Source organism: Tachysurus fulvidraco, chromosome 4 (genome assembly GCF_022655615.1).
Source record: "Tachysurus fulvidraco isolate hzauxx_2018 chromosome 4, HZAU_PFXX_2.0, whole genome shotgun sequence".
Classification (NCBI taxonomy): domain Eukaryota; kingdom Metazoa; phylum Chordata; class Actinopteri; order Siluriformes; family Bagridae; genus Tachysurus; species Tachysurus fulvidraco.
The window spans coordinates 5,185,684-5,202,948 of record NC_062521.1 but is presented as its reverse complement, the minus strand read 5'-3'; the positions used below and the strand labels follow the sequence as shown (position 1 = coordinate 5,202,948).

Below are 17,265 nucleotides of genomic sequence, written 5' to 3'. Positions count from 1 at the left end.
GGAGATGTTAAACGTGTAGTTCACTAGAATCATATCACCTATAGTGCACTTAGATAGTGGAGCTGTTAAACGTGTAGTTCACTAGAATCATATCACCTATAGTGCACTATAGTGGAGCTGTTAAACGTGTAGTGCACTAGAATCATATCACCTATAGTGCACTTAGATAGTGGAGCTGTTAAACGTGCAATGCACTAGAATCCAGTATAAAGTACTAGAAAGCAATACTTGAGTAAAAGTACAAGTATCGTACTAGAAAAAGACTTTGGTAGAAGTGAAAGACACCTTTTAGAATATTCCTCAAGTAAAAGTCTTAAAGGATCTGATCTATACTTAAGTATCAAAAGTAATTTTCTGATATTTATTGTACTTAAGTATTTGAAGTAAAAGTAAAAAGTAAAATTTCAGTGATTTTCGGTAGGCATAAGAGGCACTTCATCCGGTAGGAAGAATCTTTCATTCCAATGTACATAAACATTTCTTGCAAATACGGCCACGTGTGTATAACGTTATCTTCTTCACCCTGTTCACCACCACTATCGTCTGGGTGGTCGTGTACGACAGGGGTGGTCAACCCGCGGCTCCCGAACCGCATGCGGCTCTTACGTTCATATCAAAGTTTGTATTTGTGTCTTTTTATTGTGCGTGTTCGTTTCGCTTGAGTTCAATACGGTATTTTCGTCAAACGCGCATGTGAGTGGGATGAAAATACCTCAAAGTTTCCCAGTAGGAGCAAAATCATTTGAGTAAACAATTTGTGTCAAGTTCCCTCTCAAAATGGCAGGGGAAAAAAAGGTGATGATCATGTGTGCCCATGTGTATGATGCCCCTCTTTCGGTAACACAGTAAAAAATGTGGCTCTTGGTCTACGATAACGGGAGGTCCACCAGTAGGTGCTTCCATGGCGGTTTCAGTTGTGCTTCCGCCTCCTATTGGCAACATTGCGCTGAAATACAGCGTGCGGAGCTGCGTAATGCAATCTAGGAGCAGTGATTTGCCAAACCTCCCTTATTACAGTCGCACATAATTCTTCTGATTTTATTTTGTAGTAACGAGTAACGAAAACGCTTAGAGGAAATATAACGGAGTAAAAGTATACATTTTGTCTAGGAAATGTAGTGGAATAAAAGTGAAAGTTGATCAATTTAAATAGCGAAGTAAAGTACAGATACGTGACATTTCTACTTAAGTACAGTAACGAAGTATTTGTACTCCGTTACATTACAACACTGCTAGAATCATATCACCTATAGATATACCACCATTCTAGGGAAGCTGTTTGGATTCAGGCTGTATTTATGTAGAGGAACACAGAAAGATTCCGTCCGTTTGGGATGGGAAAGTAATAAAAGAATGCAAAATACAAAAGAGAAAATGATTTAACATATTAAAAATCTACAATATTTAAATTAGTACTAATCTATTCTACATAATAAAATACTACTACTACTATTACTAATTATTATTAGTAGTATTATTATCATAAGAAGAAGAGGAAGAATTATTATTATTATTATTATTTTGTTATTGTTTTTGTTGTTATAATAATAATAACAATTATTATTATTATTATTATTATTATTATTATTATTATTATTATTATTATTATTATTATTATTATTATTATTATGTTATTGTTTTTGTTGTTATAATAATAATACATATTATTATTATTATTATTATTATTATTATTATTATTATTATTATTATCATCATTATTATTATTATTATTATTAAAAAGAAGAAGAAGAGCCGTTTAGACTTCTAGGCTTGTGTAACTACTACATTACACAATCCAGTCCAGTTGGTGGCGCTAATGAACCAAACACTTTATTTGACAGTCGCCATGCAAGTAAGAAAAAGAAGTCGCCCATGAACATTATTACTGTTCAGCCATCATGGCGGCGCCCTGTATCCTGAAGTGAAGTCACATGTTTTTTCCTTCCAGAAGAGATTATTAAAGATCTTTCCAGGTTGATCCGAGTTAATAATGCCTCGTTACGAGCTGTCTCTTGTGCTGAAGGCCATGCAGAGGCCGGAGACCGCGGCGGTGCTCAGGCGCACGATGGAGACCTTGATGGAGCGCGGCGCTGTGGTCAGAAACCTGGAGAACCTCGGAGAGAGAAGGTTACCGTACAAGATCAGCAAACACAACCAGCAACACACACGAGCTGGTTACTTCCTCATCGACTTTCACTCGTCGCCGTCTATTCTGACTGCTTTACTGAATCACCTGGAGAGAGATGTGGACGTGGTGCGTCAGACGGTGTTAAAGAAAGGCGCAGAGCCTCCTAAAGCTCCGTGCTGTGGTGTATCACCTTCTCAGACAAACAAGATGACTTCTACATAAACGTGAGGCTTTACAGTGACTATGCACCCCGTGACACACCGTGTGGGGAATTAATATAACTCTTGAAATGGAGAAATTTGGTTACATGAATGAGAGTAGACAAAAGTGTATTTGGGATCTGGGGGGATCTATTGTGGTACTAAGATAGAATTTAAATACCATAGTGCCGATGTCTTGATTCAGAAGGTGATGAATTTCCTATAACAGCAAATCTGACTAGTTCTGGCAGCAAAAGGCAAATCCAAATTCATTTACGGGTCCCATACATTTACTGCATTCCTCTTATTGAAAAGTCATTTAAAAAGTCCAAGGTTCACAGGTTTTCTCTCAATTATAAACACACACACACACACACACACACACACATTTAGGTGGATTTTCTGGCAGATCTAACGGCATCTCACCACCTTTCTGTCTCATTAAAGGAAGTCCACAGATCTTTTAGTTAAATGTATTTGTTTATCTTCTCAGAAGCGTGACATGGCTGCAATGTAAAACACTGCATTACCGATCTCTATTTTTTTGGTGTTCAGTACATGTACTAGGCTATTCTTAAGCACAGTGATCTAGAAACGAATAACATTGTGGTGATATTAAGTTTGGCTGCGAAGATGGTTTGTAGTCAGTTGGGCAGAAAGTGTCTCCTCTGCAAGTATGTCAAGTTGCTGGTAATCACATGGTCACTGTGTTGTGTGTTGCATACAATTCAGCTTGCACAATGACCTCAATGGGGAGACCGAAGCCACTGTTGGCCACCATTTGGCTCTGCCACTGACACCAGAACTCAGTTTCACTGTTGAATTAATAATAGAAATAGTCGAGTAGAGTTAAAGACTGTAGACCATGATCATTAAGTTTTAATCATTTAACTCTATCAGTTTCTGAGCCAAAACTCTATTTATGGTTCTCATACAAAATCCCAGAATGCCTGCTTCACCTGATAATCATACCTGTAAATTGAGCCTAATTACCAGATAGTAATTAAAATCAAATAAATCAAAGACTGATTTACACTTTAGACCTTAAATCTGCACAGTTATCACATCGACTTTTTTATCTTAGTTATGCTAAATGGCTGACAAAGCAATATCAGTGATGACTGTCTACATGACTGTTACCCATAATGCACTGAGAACATATGTATATATAATCATAACATTACTAATAGCTCTTTATTATAAAAACGTGTCTGTGTACATGGTCCCCCGACACGTTCTCTTAAGTCTTCTCTAATCAAAACTTGTTTTCTAACATGAAGTGAGGGAAAACTTATTCAATTTATTTGTATTTTTTTTTTCTCCTCAGGTCTTTAAGGAAGAGGATGCACTGCTGGAGTTTGCCGAATTTCAACCCTATCCCTGTGATGGTTTATAATGAGAAATGAATAAATCAATAAAAAAAAATTATTCTGTTAAAACATTTCACAGAAAAATGTGCATGGCCCCGACACAAATGAATAGACGATTCTATAAAATAAAACCTAGAGAATGGTAAATAAAGCATAAGTGTTCAGGCCAAAGTATATACGTAGGTATGAACCTACATGCAGTTATTCAACAAACACTTGAACTGCAATAAAATTGGAGGTGCTGAGTTTGTTTAGGATTGTGTTTACTTACTCAGTAACGCAGTCAACTCTAATCATAGACCTGATTGAATCATGTGTGTGTGTTGGAACAGATAACTTTTTAGCCTGTTAAAAGGCAAATGTTTAGATTTTTTGAAAATACTCTGAAAATAAATCTATTCAAGGAAAGTTAAGGCCTTGTTCTTTACAGGGCCTGCACTAGTTTTGGATATACAGTATATTGCACCCCTGTGAAGAAAAGAAGTGTCTCATAACAGTATGTTTATCCACACTTATATGCATTTACACCAGTTAAAAGGGAATTATTTTATACCACAGTGATGTTCATAGTTCTGATTCAGTCTTATAAAGGCTTATATCTATTATCTGTTATTTTATTTACTAGCAGCTCTGACAGTAGCAACTCTTTCTATTTCAATTCACAAGATTATAGGCGTTTGATTGTTCCGATGTTATCGATGCTATAGTAACTCGTTCACATAACTCGTAATTGTATGCCTGTGGTCAAGGCAAGCTGTTTGTGTGTGTGCTCCAGTGTGTGTAAGTAAGTGACTGATCAAGTGTGTCTCAAGCTGTGGTGTGTCGGTATACTCCCTAGTGTGCTGCATGACTTCCTGTGACTCAAATACTCATGTTTTTCATATGAAGAAACCATTTTGTATGAGACATTTTGAAAATATAATTAAAAACTTAACTTACAGTTCCCTTTTATGTTCGACTTGATATTTATGATCAATGTATATTTATTTCTTTGTCTTCTTGTCAAACAATTGAGCTCAAGATTTGAGCATTTCCAATAGGTTGTTATGCTCTTAATAATATCATTTAAGACTTGATCCAGCAAAATGAGACATTTATTTGCTCACTGACTAAAGCATTATTAACTAAATAAATAAATAAATTAATAAATTCTTAATGAAAGAAAGAAAACTTCTAAAAATTATCATGGTGCTTTTACACTCAACTTGATCAAACGAATCTATCTGTTAAGCCAATTTAACTTGATTGAGTTCATCCATGATGATTAATCTGTGAAATTGAATTTCTGGGCCTCAGAGGATCCAGCAGAACAGACATTTTGCTCCTGGAAACAACATTAGTCAATAACCTCTTGGAGTGCTTTCACACTCGGCAAATCCACTTTTTCAAACAAAAAGCTGTTTTTTCCCAAGAGTGTTTCTGTGTGAAACGTGACCTAAGAAGAGACAGAAAAGGACTTTAAATTAAAAGAAGTAAAACTAATTTAAGAAATTAAAACTCTAAATGAATAAAACTTTTAATCGGCTTATTATGACACACAACTCGATCGGCTTTTAATACAATAATTCCGGAAATTCTCCACTCCAAACTCCTAAGGCTCACTATAACCCCTTTCATCTGTCAGTGGATCACCAGCTTCCTGACAGTCAGGAAACAACAGGTGAGACTGGGAGGTATCACCTCCAGCATTTGGACAATCAGCACTGGCGCTCCTCAGGGATATGTCCTCTCCCCACTTCTATTCTCCCTCTACACTAACGACTGCACTTCAAGTAACCAAACTGTTAAACTCCTGAAATTTGCTGATGATACTACGCTCATCGATCTCATCCAAAATTGCGATGAGTCTGCATACCGGCAGGAGGTGGAACGGCTGGTGCTATGGTGCAATCAGAACAGTCTAGAGCTAAACATCCTCAAAACTGTGGAGATGATAGTGGACTTTAGGAATGACCCCTAACACTATTCTCCCTCACAATATCCAACAGCCCGGTGTCATCTGTGGAGGCCTTCAAGTTTCTGGGCACTACCTTTTCCCAAGACCTGAAAGGCCCAGCAGAGGATGTACTTTCTATGCCAATTAAGGAAGTATAGTCTGCCACAGGAGCTGTTGATGCTGTTCTACACCGCAGTCATTGAATCTGTCCTGTGCACATCTATCACCATCTGCTTTGGTGCAGCAACAAAACAGGACAGAAACAGACTGCAATGCACAGTTAAAACAGCAGCAAAAATAGTTGGTGCCCCCCCGCCCAGTCCCCAGGACTTGTATGACACAAGAACCAGAAACCGGGCAGGAAAAATCACCACTGACCCTTTGCACGCTGGACACAAACTCTTTCAGCTCTTCTCTTCTGGCAGGAGCTACAGGACTCCCTTCTGTCAGGTACTACAGAACTTTGTTTACTAAAACTACCAGACACAGGAACAGTTTCTTTCTTCAGGCCCCTCATCACCCTGATTAACAACTCACCATAATTATATTCCCTGCTTCATATCTATAAGTACTGCATTATCAGAACTGTCAGTCATCACCAAGTACTGCTGCTGCATATCGTTCCAAAAAGCATAAGTGTTATTTGCACTTCCCACACTTTATGTACATAACTGATCAGTCATATGTTCTGTATTTAATACTCATAATGTCTATTGTATCACATCTGCATTGCATTGTATAGTCTGCATTATCTTGTATTGTTTAGTGTTATTTATGTCTGTACTTTTGAGAGTCACAAACAGCTGGAACCAATTTCCTTGTATGTGTCAACACACTTGGCCAATAAACCTGATTCTGATTCTGATTCTGAAGAATGATCAGTGAAACATTTTACCTCCAAGCATTTTACCACAAACCTCTTGATGTGCTTTTACATGAAGCATGATCAGTGAAACATTTTACCTCAAACCTCTTGAGGTTCTTTTACACGAAGCATGATCAGTGAAACATTTTACCTCAACGCATTTTACCTCAACACACTTGGCCAATAAACCTGATTCTGATTCTGAGGCATGATCAGTGAAACATTTTAACTCAAAGCATTTTACCTCAAAATTCTTGAGGTACTTTTACATGAAGCATGATCAGTGAAACATTTTACCTCAAAACGCTTGAGGTGCTTTTACATGAAGCATGATCAGTAAAACATTTTACCTCAAACCTCTTGAGGTGCTTTTACATGAAGCATGATCGGTGAAACATTTTACCTCAAATACCTTATTCTGATTCTGAGGCATGATCAGTGAAACATTTTAACTCAAAGCATTTTACCTCAAAATTCTTGAGGTACTTTTACATGAAGCATGATCAGTGAAACATTTTACCTCAAAACTCTTGAGGTGCTTTTACATGAAGCATGATCGGTGAAACATTTTACCTCAACGCATTTTACCTCAACACACTTGGCCAATAAACCTGATTCTGATTCTGAGGCATGATCAGTGACACATTTTACTTCAAAGCATTTTACCACAAAACTCTTAAGTTGCTTTTACATGAAGCATGATCAGTGAAATATGCTCACGCACTGAGCAGGTCACGTGGTTGGGCGAGTCGGAGTCACGTGACTGAGCTGTTTTTTTTAAGCTCGAGCTGGTGGCAGTGTACCGCAGTGCAGCAGCTACAGAAGACACAACAACACGAACACTGTCTGTGATCAAGACCAGACGTCTTATAACAACACAAAAGGAGCTCCACGGTGACTTCATGATGCTTCTCCTCTTTCTGCTGGTGTCCACAGGTAATAGGCTTAATATTTCCGTGCTTATTGGACGCTTTAACGGTTGTGTAACGCATTGATTAGCCGTTAGCTAACATGACGCAGCGTAAACAAGTCGAATGACGACGGAATACAGGTTTGTTGTCTGTTGTGTTTGTGTTTACTTAGTTTGTCTAACACTACTGCTTTAACACCAGGTTAAAATCAGTGCTGTGAAACTGATATAGTTTGTACATTGTGATTATTAACCGGTGGACAGTTCCGTTTCCGCTTGTGAATGAGCCCTCATCCTCGTGACTCGTTGTAGTTTCTTCTCACGTCCTAGATTGGTCAGCGGTTAATGATTTTAATTTTTATAGAGACTAGTTTCAGCTCTAATTCAAACTGTGTGTGTGTGTGTGTGTGTGTGTGTGTGTGTGTGTGCGCGCGCGCGCGCGCGCGTGAGTGAATCAGAATCAGGTTTATTGGCAAGTGTTGACACACACAAGGAATTTGGTTCCAGCTGTTTGGGACTCTCAAAAGTACAGACATAAATAACACTATACTATACAAGATAATACAGACTATACAAGACTATGCAGATGTGATACAATATACATTATGAGTATTAAATATGAATACAGAATATGATTGCTCAGTTATGTACATAAAGTGTGAAGTGCAAATAACAATATTATGCTTTTTGTACGATATGCAGCAGCAGTAGTGTGTAATGTACACAGATGATGTGATGACTGACAGGTCTGATAATGCAGTACTTATAGATATGAAGCAGGGAATATAATTATGGTGAGTTGTTAATCAGGGTGATGAGGGGCCTGAAGAAAGAAACTGTTCCTGTGTCTGGCAGTTTTAGTAAGTGTGTGTGTAATTCTGACTGTCAAATAATCAGTTAATTCATATAGCATTTGTAAAATGAGTCTCCTGTGTCTGCCTTTTTTTTTTTTTTTTTTTTTTTTTAGTCAGATTTTTCTGGAAAGAGGAGTGTTGGTTTGTTTGTTTGTTTTTATCTATTTATTTATTCAACCGGGAAGAGAAAAAACAAGAGAAGCAGATGAGGGAACTATTTAAAACCTTAAGTTATGAGGTTTGTCTCCTGTAACCAAAAGAGGTTAAATATACAACATGCTTTTCAATTACACTCTTATTATTGATTATTTATTAATAACCGAATGCCTTTATCCGACAAAAGGCATTACAACATAGTCTAGCTTTGTATTATAATCCAATGTATAATTTTTTTTAATACAAGTTAAATATTGTAGATTAGATGTGATTTGCATTTGAACATATTACTTTTACCCAGTCCCCTGAAAATAGTTCCACATCCTCTTTTTGTTCTCAGTTTGTCCTTTTCACTGCACCTACAGTTCTCACTTCAGCTTTGAATCATATGAGTAAGTTCACTAGTTGAGGGGTGAAGGCAGAATAGCTGTTAATGACAAGTTTTTTTTTTGCCATGTGATTATAAATAGGAAGTGTATAAAAGGTCGACCGCATTAGATTAAGAGCAAGTTTCATCATACTGTGCTTATGGTATGTTTATGGTTAAGACTGATTGTGCCGTTTGTTATGCATGAGGGAGGCAAACTTGTCTGCTGTCTTTTTTAACTACTTGTGGGACTGTTTACCAACTGCATCATGTTTCATATGTTTTTTTTTTTTAAACAGCATTTTGTCCCTGATTGTCAACGACGAGCCTGTTTTATTTGTGCTTTTCTAGGGTCAAATCAATAAGGAATTGCTGGCAAGTTGTTTACTGTTTGTGTCCATAAACTAATTTGTCTCATGACTATAGTGTGTGCAGCCTTAAAGATCGACTATGTACCGTGTCCAAGATCAAGCAAAGGTGACTTTATGAAGACAGGCAGCATTTTGAGTCTTGAAATGTTTCATAATTGCTGCTTTTGTTTTGTTCCCTTGATGAGCCAGGAACAGACCTGCTTGAATGAACAAAGGTTAATTAAAATAAAATAAAAAATAGTGTATTTAATATATTTAAGTGTTTAGTGCATCTCCTCCTCCTGACTATTCAGGCAGTGCAAAAAAAAAAAAAAAACGCATTATTATTATTATTATTATTATTATTATTTTTTTTTTTTGTTAAATTTCATCTTGTTGCAAATCTTGTCTTTGTTTACTGTCAGTTAAATATTTCACTGCCATATTTCTGACTTTGACCACTATAATTTTAGTTACATTACAATCGACTATAATTTGACTATATTCAGTAAATGATGGTAAACAATTAACCTCATTTGCATGACTCTAAAATATCATGCAGTCCCTTGAATTTCAACATGGGGCTTGTGTAGTCTTGTTGAAGCTGTTATGGATCTTGGCTGATTTAGTGTTATGCAGCCCAAAGCCTTTCTTATTATTAATCAACAACTACATGGCTTTAGCCCATTTGCACAGAAGTACTGCAGCAGTGAGCATGCGCTAAAAACAACAATAAACAGATTAGTAGAGCGCTTTTTGAAATGTCAGCTTTTGTAATTGCAGTTGCTCATCCACCATGAGACTGTTAGTCATGCTGCCGAGGTGAATATCATGTGACCGAGCCACAATTCAGTTTGATATTCTTTCAGATTAAAGTTTCGAAATTGTTAGCCAAATCTTCTTTCTTTTCCACTGTGGTATGTTTGTTAAAGGTGAAGTGCTTAGCCCGATGCAGTCTCAAGAATAAACTGTAGCTTATCTGAATATAGCAACTTGCTTAAAAATCCCCTTTTTTTTTTTTTTTTTTTTTTGTCATGTGATGCTTGGCCAAGTTCATGTTTCTTTACTGAGTGATATTTGTTCAGGACACTCTTTGTGCTTTTCTTTTTTTTTCCGCATTTTTCGTTTCCTTCTTGATATCTATGATGTGGACATTGTATTGTTGAGTGGTTAAGAGTAGGTTGTCCAATAGACACTCATTTGTAGGCCATGTGGGGAATTTTGATGTTGTGGGTACTTGGAAAAGAGAATTAAATAGTAGTTGTTCCTCATAAATGCTTTTCCCTAACCAACCCTTACTGTACATTTCTCCTTTATTTCTCCAGTATTTGTATTATTGTATTACATGGACAAACCTCATAACTGCTGATTTTTGGCTTATTCGTTGTAATATATATTCTTTTTTTTCTTTATCTGGAAAATTGTTTTTGTGATTGCTCAGGGGCTCAGACATGCTGAGACAAGAAAATAAAAGGAAGCATAAGTACCTGAAACTGTTTGTTTGGATCGTGATGACACTAACCGATTGCCCTGTGAAAGATAATAATGAAACTGATGTTACTGTTCCAGCTGTGGCCAGCCCTCTACTGGGAACGGAGCAGTGTGCTCGTGGACCCCCGTACTGGTGCCAAAATGCCAAGACTGCTTCACTTTGTGGTGCCGTCTCCCACTGCCAACAAAATGTCTGGAACCAGCCTCATGTGGTCAGTTTTGTGTCTCTTCACTCACCCCAGACCCCCCACCCCATGACCACCTGCTTGTTTTTGTTCAGTCCTGAATTTTCTTTTTCTTTTTAAGAAATCTGTGCCATGTGACTTGTGCAAAGAGTTGGTGGCTGTGGTGGACAAACTGGTGAAAGACAATTCAACAGAGGTGAGGATTTTGATTGAGAGATGTTATACATGTTGGATAATTATATTTTTATGTTTTGAGTGAAACGGGATTCTGTTCTCTTTGTGTCTGTAGTCTGAGGTCCTGAGCTACCTTGAGAAAATGTGCCAGTTGGTTCCTGATGAAGGCCTGGCTAGTCAATGCAAGGAAATTGTGGACAATTACTTCCCTGTCCTCATTGATATTATTAAAGGAGAGCTGGTAAGTTAGACTAAATGACTCCAACTCCTTCAGCATGGGTTAGTTTGTGGTCTACTTACTTTTGCTATTCTGCCAGACTATGACTGCGTTGCTATTAATGTTTATTAAAACCCAGCGTTTTCAGTGGGCTTCCTATCTGTGTGTGTTTTATCCTGGTCTTCTTTTAGTTTTAGAGAAGTGAAAGCTCTTGCACAATAGATGGCTTGTAATGGACAGAGGAACAAATGGCTCTTTGTTCCTCATCCTTTATGAGCCACTTTGCACCTTCCTGTTTCGTGTGCAATGAATGATTTTAAAAATTTCTATCCTGTTCTGTTATCTCTTTTCAGGACGACCCAGATGTGATCTGTAGCGCTCTTGGCCTATGTGTAACCCAGCAGGAGGTTTTTGCCAAAGCCCAGCTCATGTCAAATGAGATTCCTGAGTTGGATCTGACCCAGAGGATCAATCCTTTACTCCTCAACATCCCTCAGCTCCTTTACCCCAAGGAGAATGCCAATAAGGAGAAGGAGACCACCGCCAAGGTCTGTTCGCTCTCTTCAGCCTGTAGTCTGTGGGCTTTCTGTGTCGTACGGTTCATTACAGCTAATCGGTGTGTTTTCTACAGGAGGGTAACGAAGTGTGCGATGACTGCATAAAGTTCATCACTGACACTCAAACGGCAGCCAAGAAAAACACCACCTTCATCGACGCCATGATTGCACAGATTGAGAGCCAATGTGACCTGCTGGGTCCTGGTATTGCTGATATTGTAAGAGCCTCGATTTAATTCTAGTTTCTAGAACCAGTCATGATTTTTGAGCCTCGTCTTCTGCTTTGTAGAAAGTGTTACAGACTCGACTTGAAAATCATTAATTCCCTCCAACCATCTTGTGTATCTTTTTACCACAGTGTAGGCAGTACGTCAGCCAGTACGCACCTCTAATCTTCCAGCAGCTCATGTCCATGGTCAGTATATCCCCATTTTACCTTTAAACAAAATGAAGCAATCCAATAAAAAATGTAGATTATCCTGACTCTTGTGTTAAAGGTCTAAAATATAGAGTTCAGGCTGTACACAGCCAGACTGGCACACCACTGATGAGCCCATGTCCAGTCTGACAGCCACTCGGCTTGTTGATCTGTTGGTCATTTTCTAACCACTTTTCTCTTTTTATTTTATTCCCCCTTTCATTTGCCTTCTTTCTCTCTCATTCTGTCCCTTTTGCTTTCTCTTTGGTCTACAGGAAAAGGTAGGTCTCTAGCATTCTGCTAGTTTCATGCTGTTTTCTTTTTTGTTGTTGTGGAACTACATGCCTGTGGCTGACCTGCTAACCTGTGGTGTATGTAGATGGCTTACTTACAATATGGACTCACCATTTGTATAAATCCACCTGACCGATGTGTTCACCTCCGTCATAAACCTTTCTGAAGGTGTAGAACACCTCACTCACTTAACCTATGTTATTTAGCATGCTTCCATTTGGTCTTGACATCTTTTAGCTTTAAAAAAACAAAAAAACAAACCAACCCTGGGCAGCTCAACTCGAGTTACAGTTGACTTGAAACAGGAATCAAGAATGTTTTAATTTTGTGCTAAATGAGATACAAATTTGACATTTTGGCCACTTAGCATTTTTGAAGAAAAACAAAATCCCCAAACATCAATACTTCTATTCAAAGCAATTAAACGTGGCTCTGAGACTGGAGTTGGGCTTCCTTTCTTTCTTTTTTTATTTATTTATTTTTATTCCCCCAAATACTACCAAAAAAAATCTTTCACCTAATCTATTAGAAATATCCCACATATATTGCATGTTTGTCTGGTTACCCTGGAGGCTGTAAACAGTGCTGCATGATCTAACTGAAGAACCTGCACGATTGCTTTCAATAACTCGGCTGTATTTTGGTTTGGATGCAACTTGGAAATGGGTCTTAATATAATGCTGATGGTTGATGTCGTTAGGAGTATGTACAAGGCATTTGAGTAGAAAATGAGTTTGACTTATATTTAGTGTGCAGGTTAGTGAGCCGGCTTGAAGTTTTTGCTCTGCGTTTTAATCTCCTGTTTATCTGTGTTAGATCTGACAAACACAAACAGGAAGTTTTGCTTGAGGTTTGAGAGTGGTGTTAGATTCCCCACATTAATGAATATTCAGTATTTTATTTATATATCTATTTTTAACTTGATCTAGTTTTGTAGTTAAGTTGCATTGGTAACCCCTGATCTTATGAACCTGAAACAAAACCAGTTTAAGACCTCTAGTAGCCCGTGTGTTCGCTTTGTTAGTTATTTGTTTAAAATAATGTGCTTGATTTGAGGTGATTCTACTCCTGATTGATCTTCTACTTAAAACATCTCACCCATGATCTCTCTGCTTCTTCTGTAGCAACCCAAAGACATCTGTTGCCGTGCTGGTTTCTGTGACTCCACGACTAAATCTGTGCCCATGCTGAACCTCGTTCCTGCTAAATCCATTGCTGCAACAAAGACCTTCCCTGCCACTAAATTGGTGAAGCCTTCCTACATCAAACCTGCCAAGGTAAAGTAGCCAGTGTGTCGTAACTACAGATATCAGTCATGCAGCATAAGGAACACCGATGGCGTTGTCCGAAAATAAAACAGGGTTATAGGGTTATATTAAGCAGGACATTGTAAAGCAAATTAATCTTGGTTAAAAATAGCAGGGTATGATTTAAAGTATTTTAAATCTTTAGACCTTTTGTTTCTGTTAAAGCCAAGGTAAAATACATGCATGTGGTAACTCAATCTCACAAGGCTTCCTACGTTGATTATATTCCCATAACCTGTTTGACTGCGTACATTTAAATCTGTTTATTTTTCTGTACACGTTTCATCCCTACTTTAGATGTGCTTGTACTTGTATTGTTATCCATGGTATGTGTGTATGTTAAGTTTGTTTGTGTGCTTGTGCAGAAGATGGTGCGTGCCCGTGACTCCCCACAATGTGCCATATGTGAGTTTGTTATGAAGGAGGTTGAAAGCTTAATCCAGGACCATACCACTGAGGTACAGTATGAACTTCTGCTCAGTAATGAAAAGCTTCAGTCCTCTTCACATGATTTAATCACTGTACGATAAAGAAGAAATCTTTGACTATATTTGGCTTAATGTTGCCTTTGATTGCTTTTCAGGATTAATTTGCTATCCTAAAGTTAATTTAATTCATTTTAATGTTTTGGGATTTAACTGTGATCTTCCAGGATGAAGTGGTGAAAGCTCTGGAGAAAGTGTGCAGCATCCTGCCCTCTACCCTTTCTGCTCAGTGTAAGGACCTGATTGATACTTATGGCCAGGCGATCATTGAGCTACTGGTCCAGGAAGCTGATCCCAAGACTGTCTGCAGCCTTCTGGGCCTGTGCAAGGACGCGAGTCGCGCCTTCGTCCGTGAGTTTCTATCTAAATGTGCAAAAAGCTTCTTTTCCCTCCTGCTTCTCTTCCTGTTTTCTTCCCTGTTTGACTTGGTCTGTATGTGTTCTCCTTTAGCGGTGATGGTAAAGGCTGAGTTTGAGGCTGGTGGATTCTGTGATGTGTGCAAGATGGCCGTGCGATATGTAGATGGCATCCTAGAGCAGAACGCCACAGAGGCTCAGATCGAGGAGGCCGTGAAGAAAGTCTGCAACTTCTTGCCTGAGGAATATAAAACGCAGGTGTGTTATGTGTCTGTGGCACATGACCGGTCAACAGGACAAAAACATTTCTTGCATTGGATAAAGGAATGTTTTTGGTGGATTTCTCAGAGTGTAGATGGATGATCATGACTGTAATAACACACACACACACACATGTTGTGTTGCACAAGCAGTAAAATTCCTAGGATGAGAGCATTATTAAAGCTAATCGTGGTAGTTTTAAACAACTTTCTCTAGTCTGAGGTTCAATGGTGTACAATATGATAACTTTAACAAGAACCATCTTTAGGCTCTGAGTTGCATTAAATGACCTGGGCATCTCTTTGTTTGTGCAGTGTGACCAGCTCATTGAGCAGTACGAGCCTCTCATTGTCCAGCTGATGCTTCAGGCCCTTGACCCTGAATTTGTCTGCATGGTAAGGTTCCCTTTTGCTCATACATTCTGTACAGGTTTAAGGTTGCAGAGTTTTAAAGGTTTTATCTTGAAGGACTCTTAGTTTCATTACTTCATGGCAGCAGAACGGTTTTGTTTCTCTTGTTCTGAGTGTGTTTTGTCTGTTGTAACGATGTAGAAGCTGGGTGCATGTCCTGGGGTGCTACGGATGCTGTTGGGTCTTGAGCAGTGCAGCTGGGGCCCATCCTACTGGTGCAAGAACATGGATACTGCCACCCGCTGTAATGTGAGTATACAAGTAAACTTGTATAAAGTATACTTTTAGATGAATAGATAAGAAAACCTGTACACCTCATGTATGCTGTTGGCCAATCAGAAAAGGATATAATCATGAATCATACTCTAGTCCAAATTCTTTACAACCATAATGAGCAGAAAAGCATCTCACAGTGAACATTAACTGAAGCTCTTGGATTGAATATTTTATAAGCATTGTGCTACTGCTAAATGATTGGCTGTTTGGGTAGTTGCATAAATGTGCAGGTGTACTGGTGTTACTGTTAAAGTGAATAGTGAGTGTAAACAAACACGTATCAGAAAATGAAACTGGTTCTCACTGTGTTTTAGGCGGTGAATCACTGCAGACGCCTTGTTTGGAGTTAAAGACGAGTGGAGTGCACAAACTGACTCGAGGAGCTAAAGGAGAATTTCTGTAGCGCTGTGTCTCTGTTTTACAAAAATCAACCCTTCCTATTGTTTTATTTTAGAAATTTAAAATAGTGCTTTCAAAACTAATTAAGCAATTTAGCCACCTGGGGAAGATTGAAGTTTCCATTTGAGAGGGAACCTGTGGGAGAGACTGAGACTGAATTGGATGTCTTTATTTTTAAACTGAACTTTATGTTGACTTTTTGATAATGTGGGTTTTTTGTTTGTTCTTCTTTGATTTAATTGTGTAATTGCAGGTGGCCTTGAAAGACAAGGTTATGCTCTGAGCAAAGAGGATGTCTGGGACCTCTGAATGAACAGTTTTAATTCTCTTAAAGGAAAACCTGCTCCTGAAACTGCTATAGCCACTTATAAAGCCAGTGAGATGATTTTAAACATTTGTTTTTACTGATTAAAATGTTTGATCCTAATGGAAGTTTGTGTTTTTGCAGCGTGTTACAATGGCATACATGTTCATATCAGTCTGAAAATCCTGAATTTCATGTGACATTACACTCAGTTTGTGTCCTATTGCTCCCTCACACTGTTTTGGGTGTCTTGGTCAAATGATTAAGCTTCGTTGTGCTTCAATCTTAACACTGAACTATTTGTTGGAATCTGTACAAATCTTTTGTGGAAAATAAACAAACAAATCTATTTGGTGTGGCCATTTTACTGTAAAATGAAACTTTGGGTAAATTGGATTTGAATATATCTATTAAAGAGGACTGATGACCGAAAGTAACACCTCCATGTCAAATGAGAGATTATTGGTGAGTGAGGTGAATTTTTTTCCAAAAAAAATAAATCCCAGAATGTCACATTAACATGGCTGCTCGAGTACAAATACTTTTCCCTTACTAAACTAGAAATTTTGGGTTTTACGGAGAATTTAGTTTAGATCGAGTTCAGCTAGAGACCACCAGATGGCGCCATTAGTTTATAGATGTGACTTTAAAGGAAACTTAAAGGCAGGGTCTCCGATTTTTGAGGAATGCTTCAGAAAACTGAGTCGGGCCGAATTAAGAAAAATCAAAACGAACACGTAGCCAATGAACAGAAAGGGGCGGGGCTTGTCAATATGGGCAGAGAGAGTGTTCAGTGTGCATGTGTGACATTGTGCAATTGTGCAATGTGTGTGATGTGTGCAATGTCAAAACCGCAGAAAGCGGTTTTGACATTGACATGGAGGATAAAAACAAAGAAAGAGAAGAAAGGTTTACGATAAGGCAAGAAGTAGGAGGTGTTAATATAGGATCAGCTTTCCAGCACTGGAGAGAACTGAAGGAGCGGGAAGCCACGT

At 38.3% G+C, this 17,265-nt stretch overlaps 2 protein-coding genes across 7 annotated transcripts; both read left to right on the top strand.

The window, feature by feature from the left end:
* Nucleotides 1-1,832: 1,832 nt before the first annotated feature.
* mrps6 (mitochondrial ribosomal protein S6) lies at nucleotides 1,833-4,638 on the top strand. Its single transcript, XM_027165745.2, has 2 exons — nucleotides 1,833-2,352; nucleotides 3,656-4,638. Exon 1 carries the CDS (start codon nucleotides 1,991-1,993, stop codon nucleotides 2,348-2,350), a length of 360 nt encoding a protein of 119 aa, XP_027021546.2. The 5' UTR covers nucleotides 1,833-1,990; the 3' UTR covers nucleotides 2,351-2,352; nucleotides 3,656-4,638.
* Nucleotides 4,639-7,274: 2,636 nt separating this feature from the next.
* On the top strand, nucleotides 7,275-16,619 carry LOC113655283 (prosaposin). Of its 6 annotated transcripts, none has more exons than XM_047812179.1 (15): nucleotides 7,275-7,435; nucleotides 10,706-10,839; nucleotides 10,934-11,008; nucleotides 11,108-11,227; nucleotides 11,557-11,751; nucleotides 11,835-11,978; nucleotides 12,119-12,175; nucleotides 12,454-12,459; nucleotides 13,597-13,749; nucleotides 14,145-14,237; nucleotides 14,432-14,615; nucleotides 14,715-14,878; nucleotides 15,196-15,276; nucleotides 15,433-15,540; nucleotides 15,882-16,619. In XM_047812179.1, the coding sequence occupies exons 1-15, from the start codon at nucleotides 7,402-7,404 to the stop codon at nucleotides 15,915-15,917; spliced, it is 1,584 nt and encodes a 527-aa protein (XP_047668135.1). In that variant the 5' UTR covers nucleotides 7,275-7,401; the 3' UTR covers nucleotides 15,918-16,619. The 6 variants fall into 6 exon arrangements, with proteins under 6 accessions (XP_047668135.1, XP_027021505.2, XP_027021504.2 ...); XM_027165704.2 differs by having other exon boundaries at nucleotides 11,102-11,227; nucleotides 14,148-14,237; XM_027165703.2 differs by having other exon boundaries at nucleotides 11,102-11,227.
* Nucleotides 16,620-17,265: the final 646 nt, after the last annotated feature.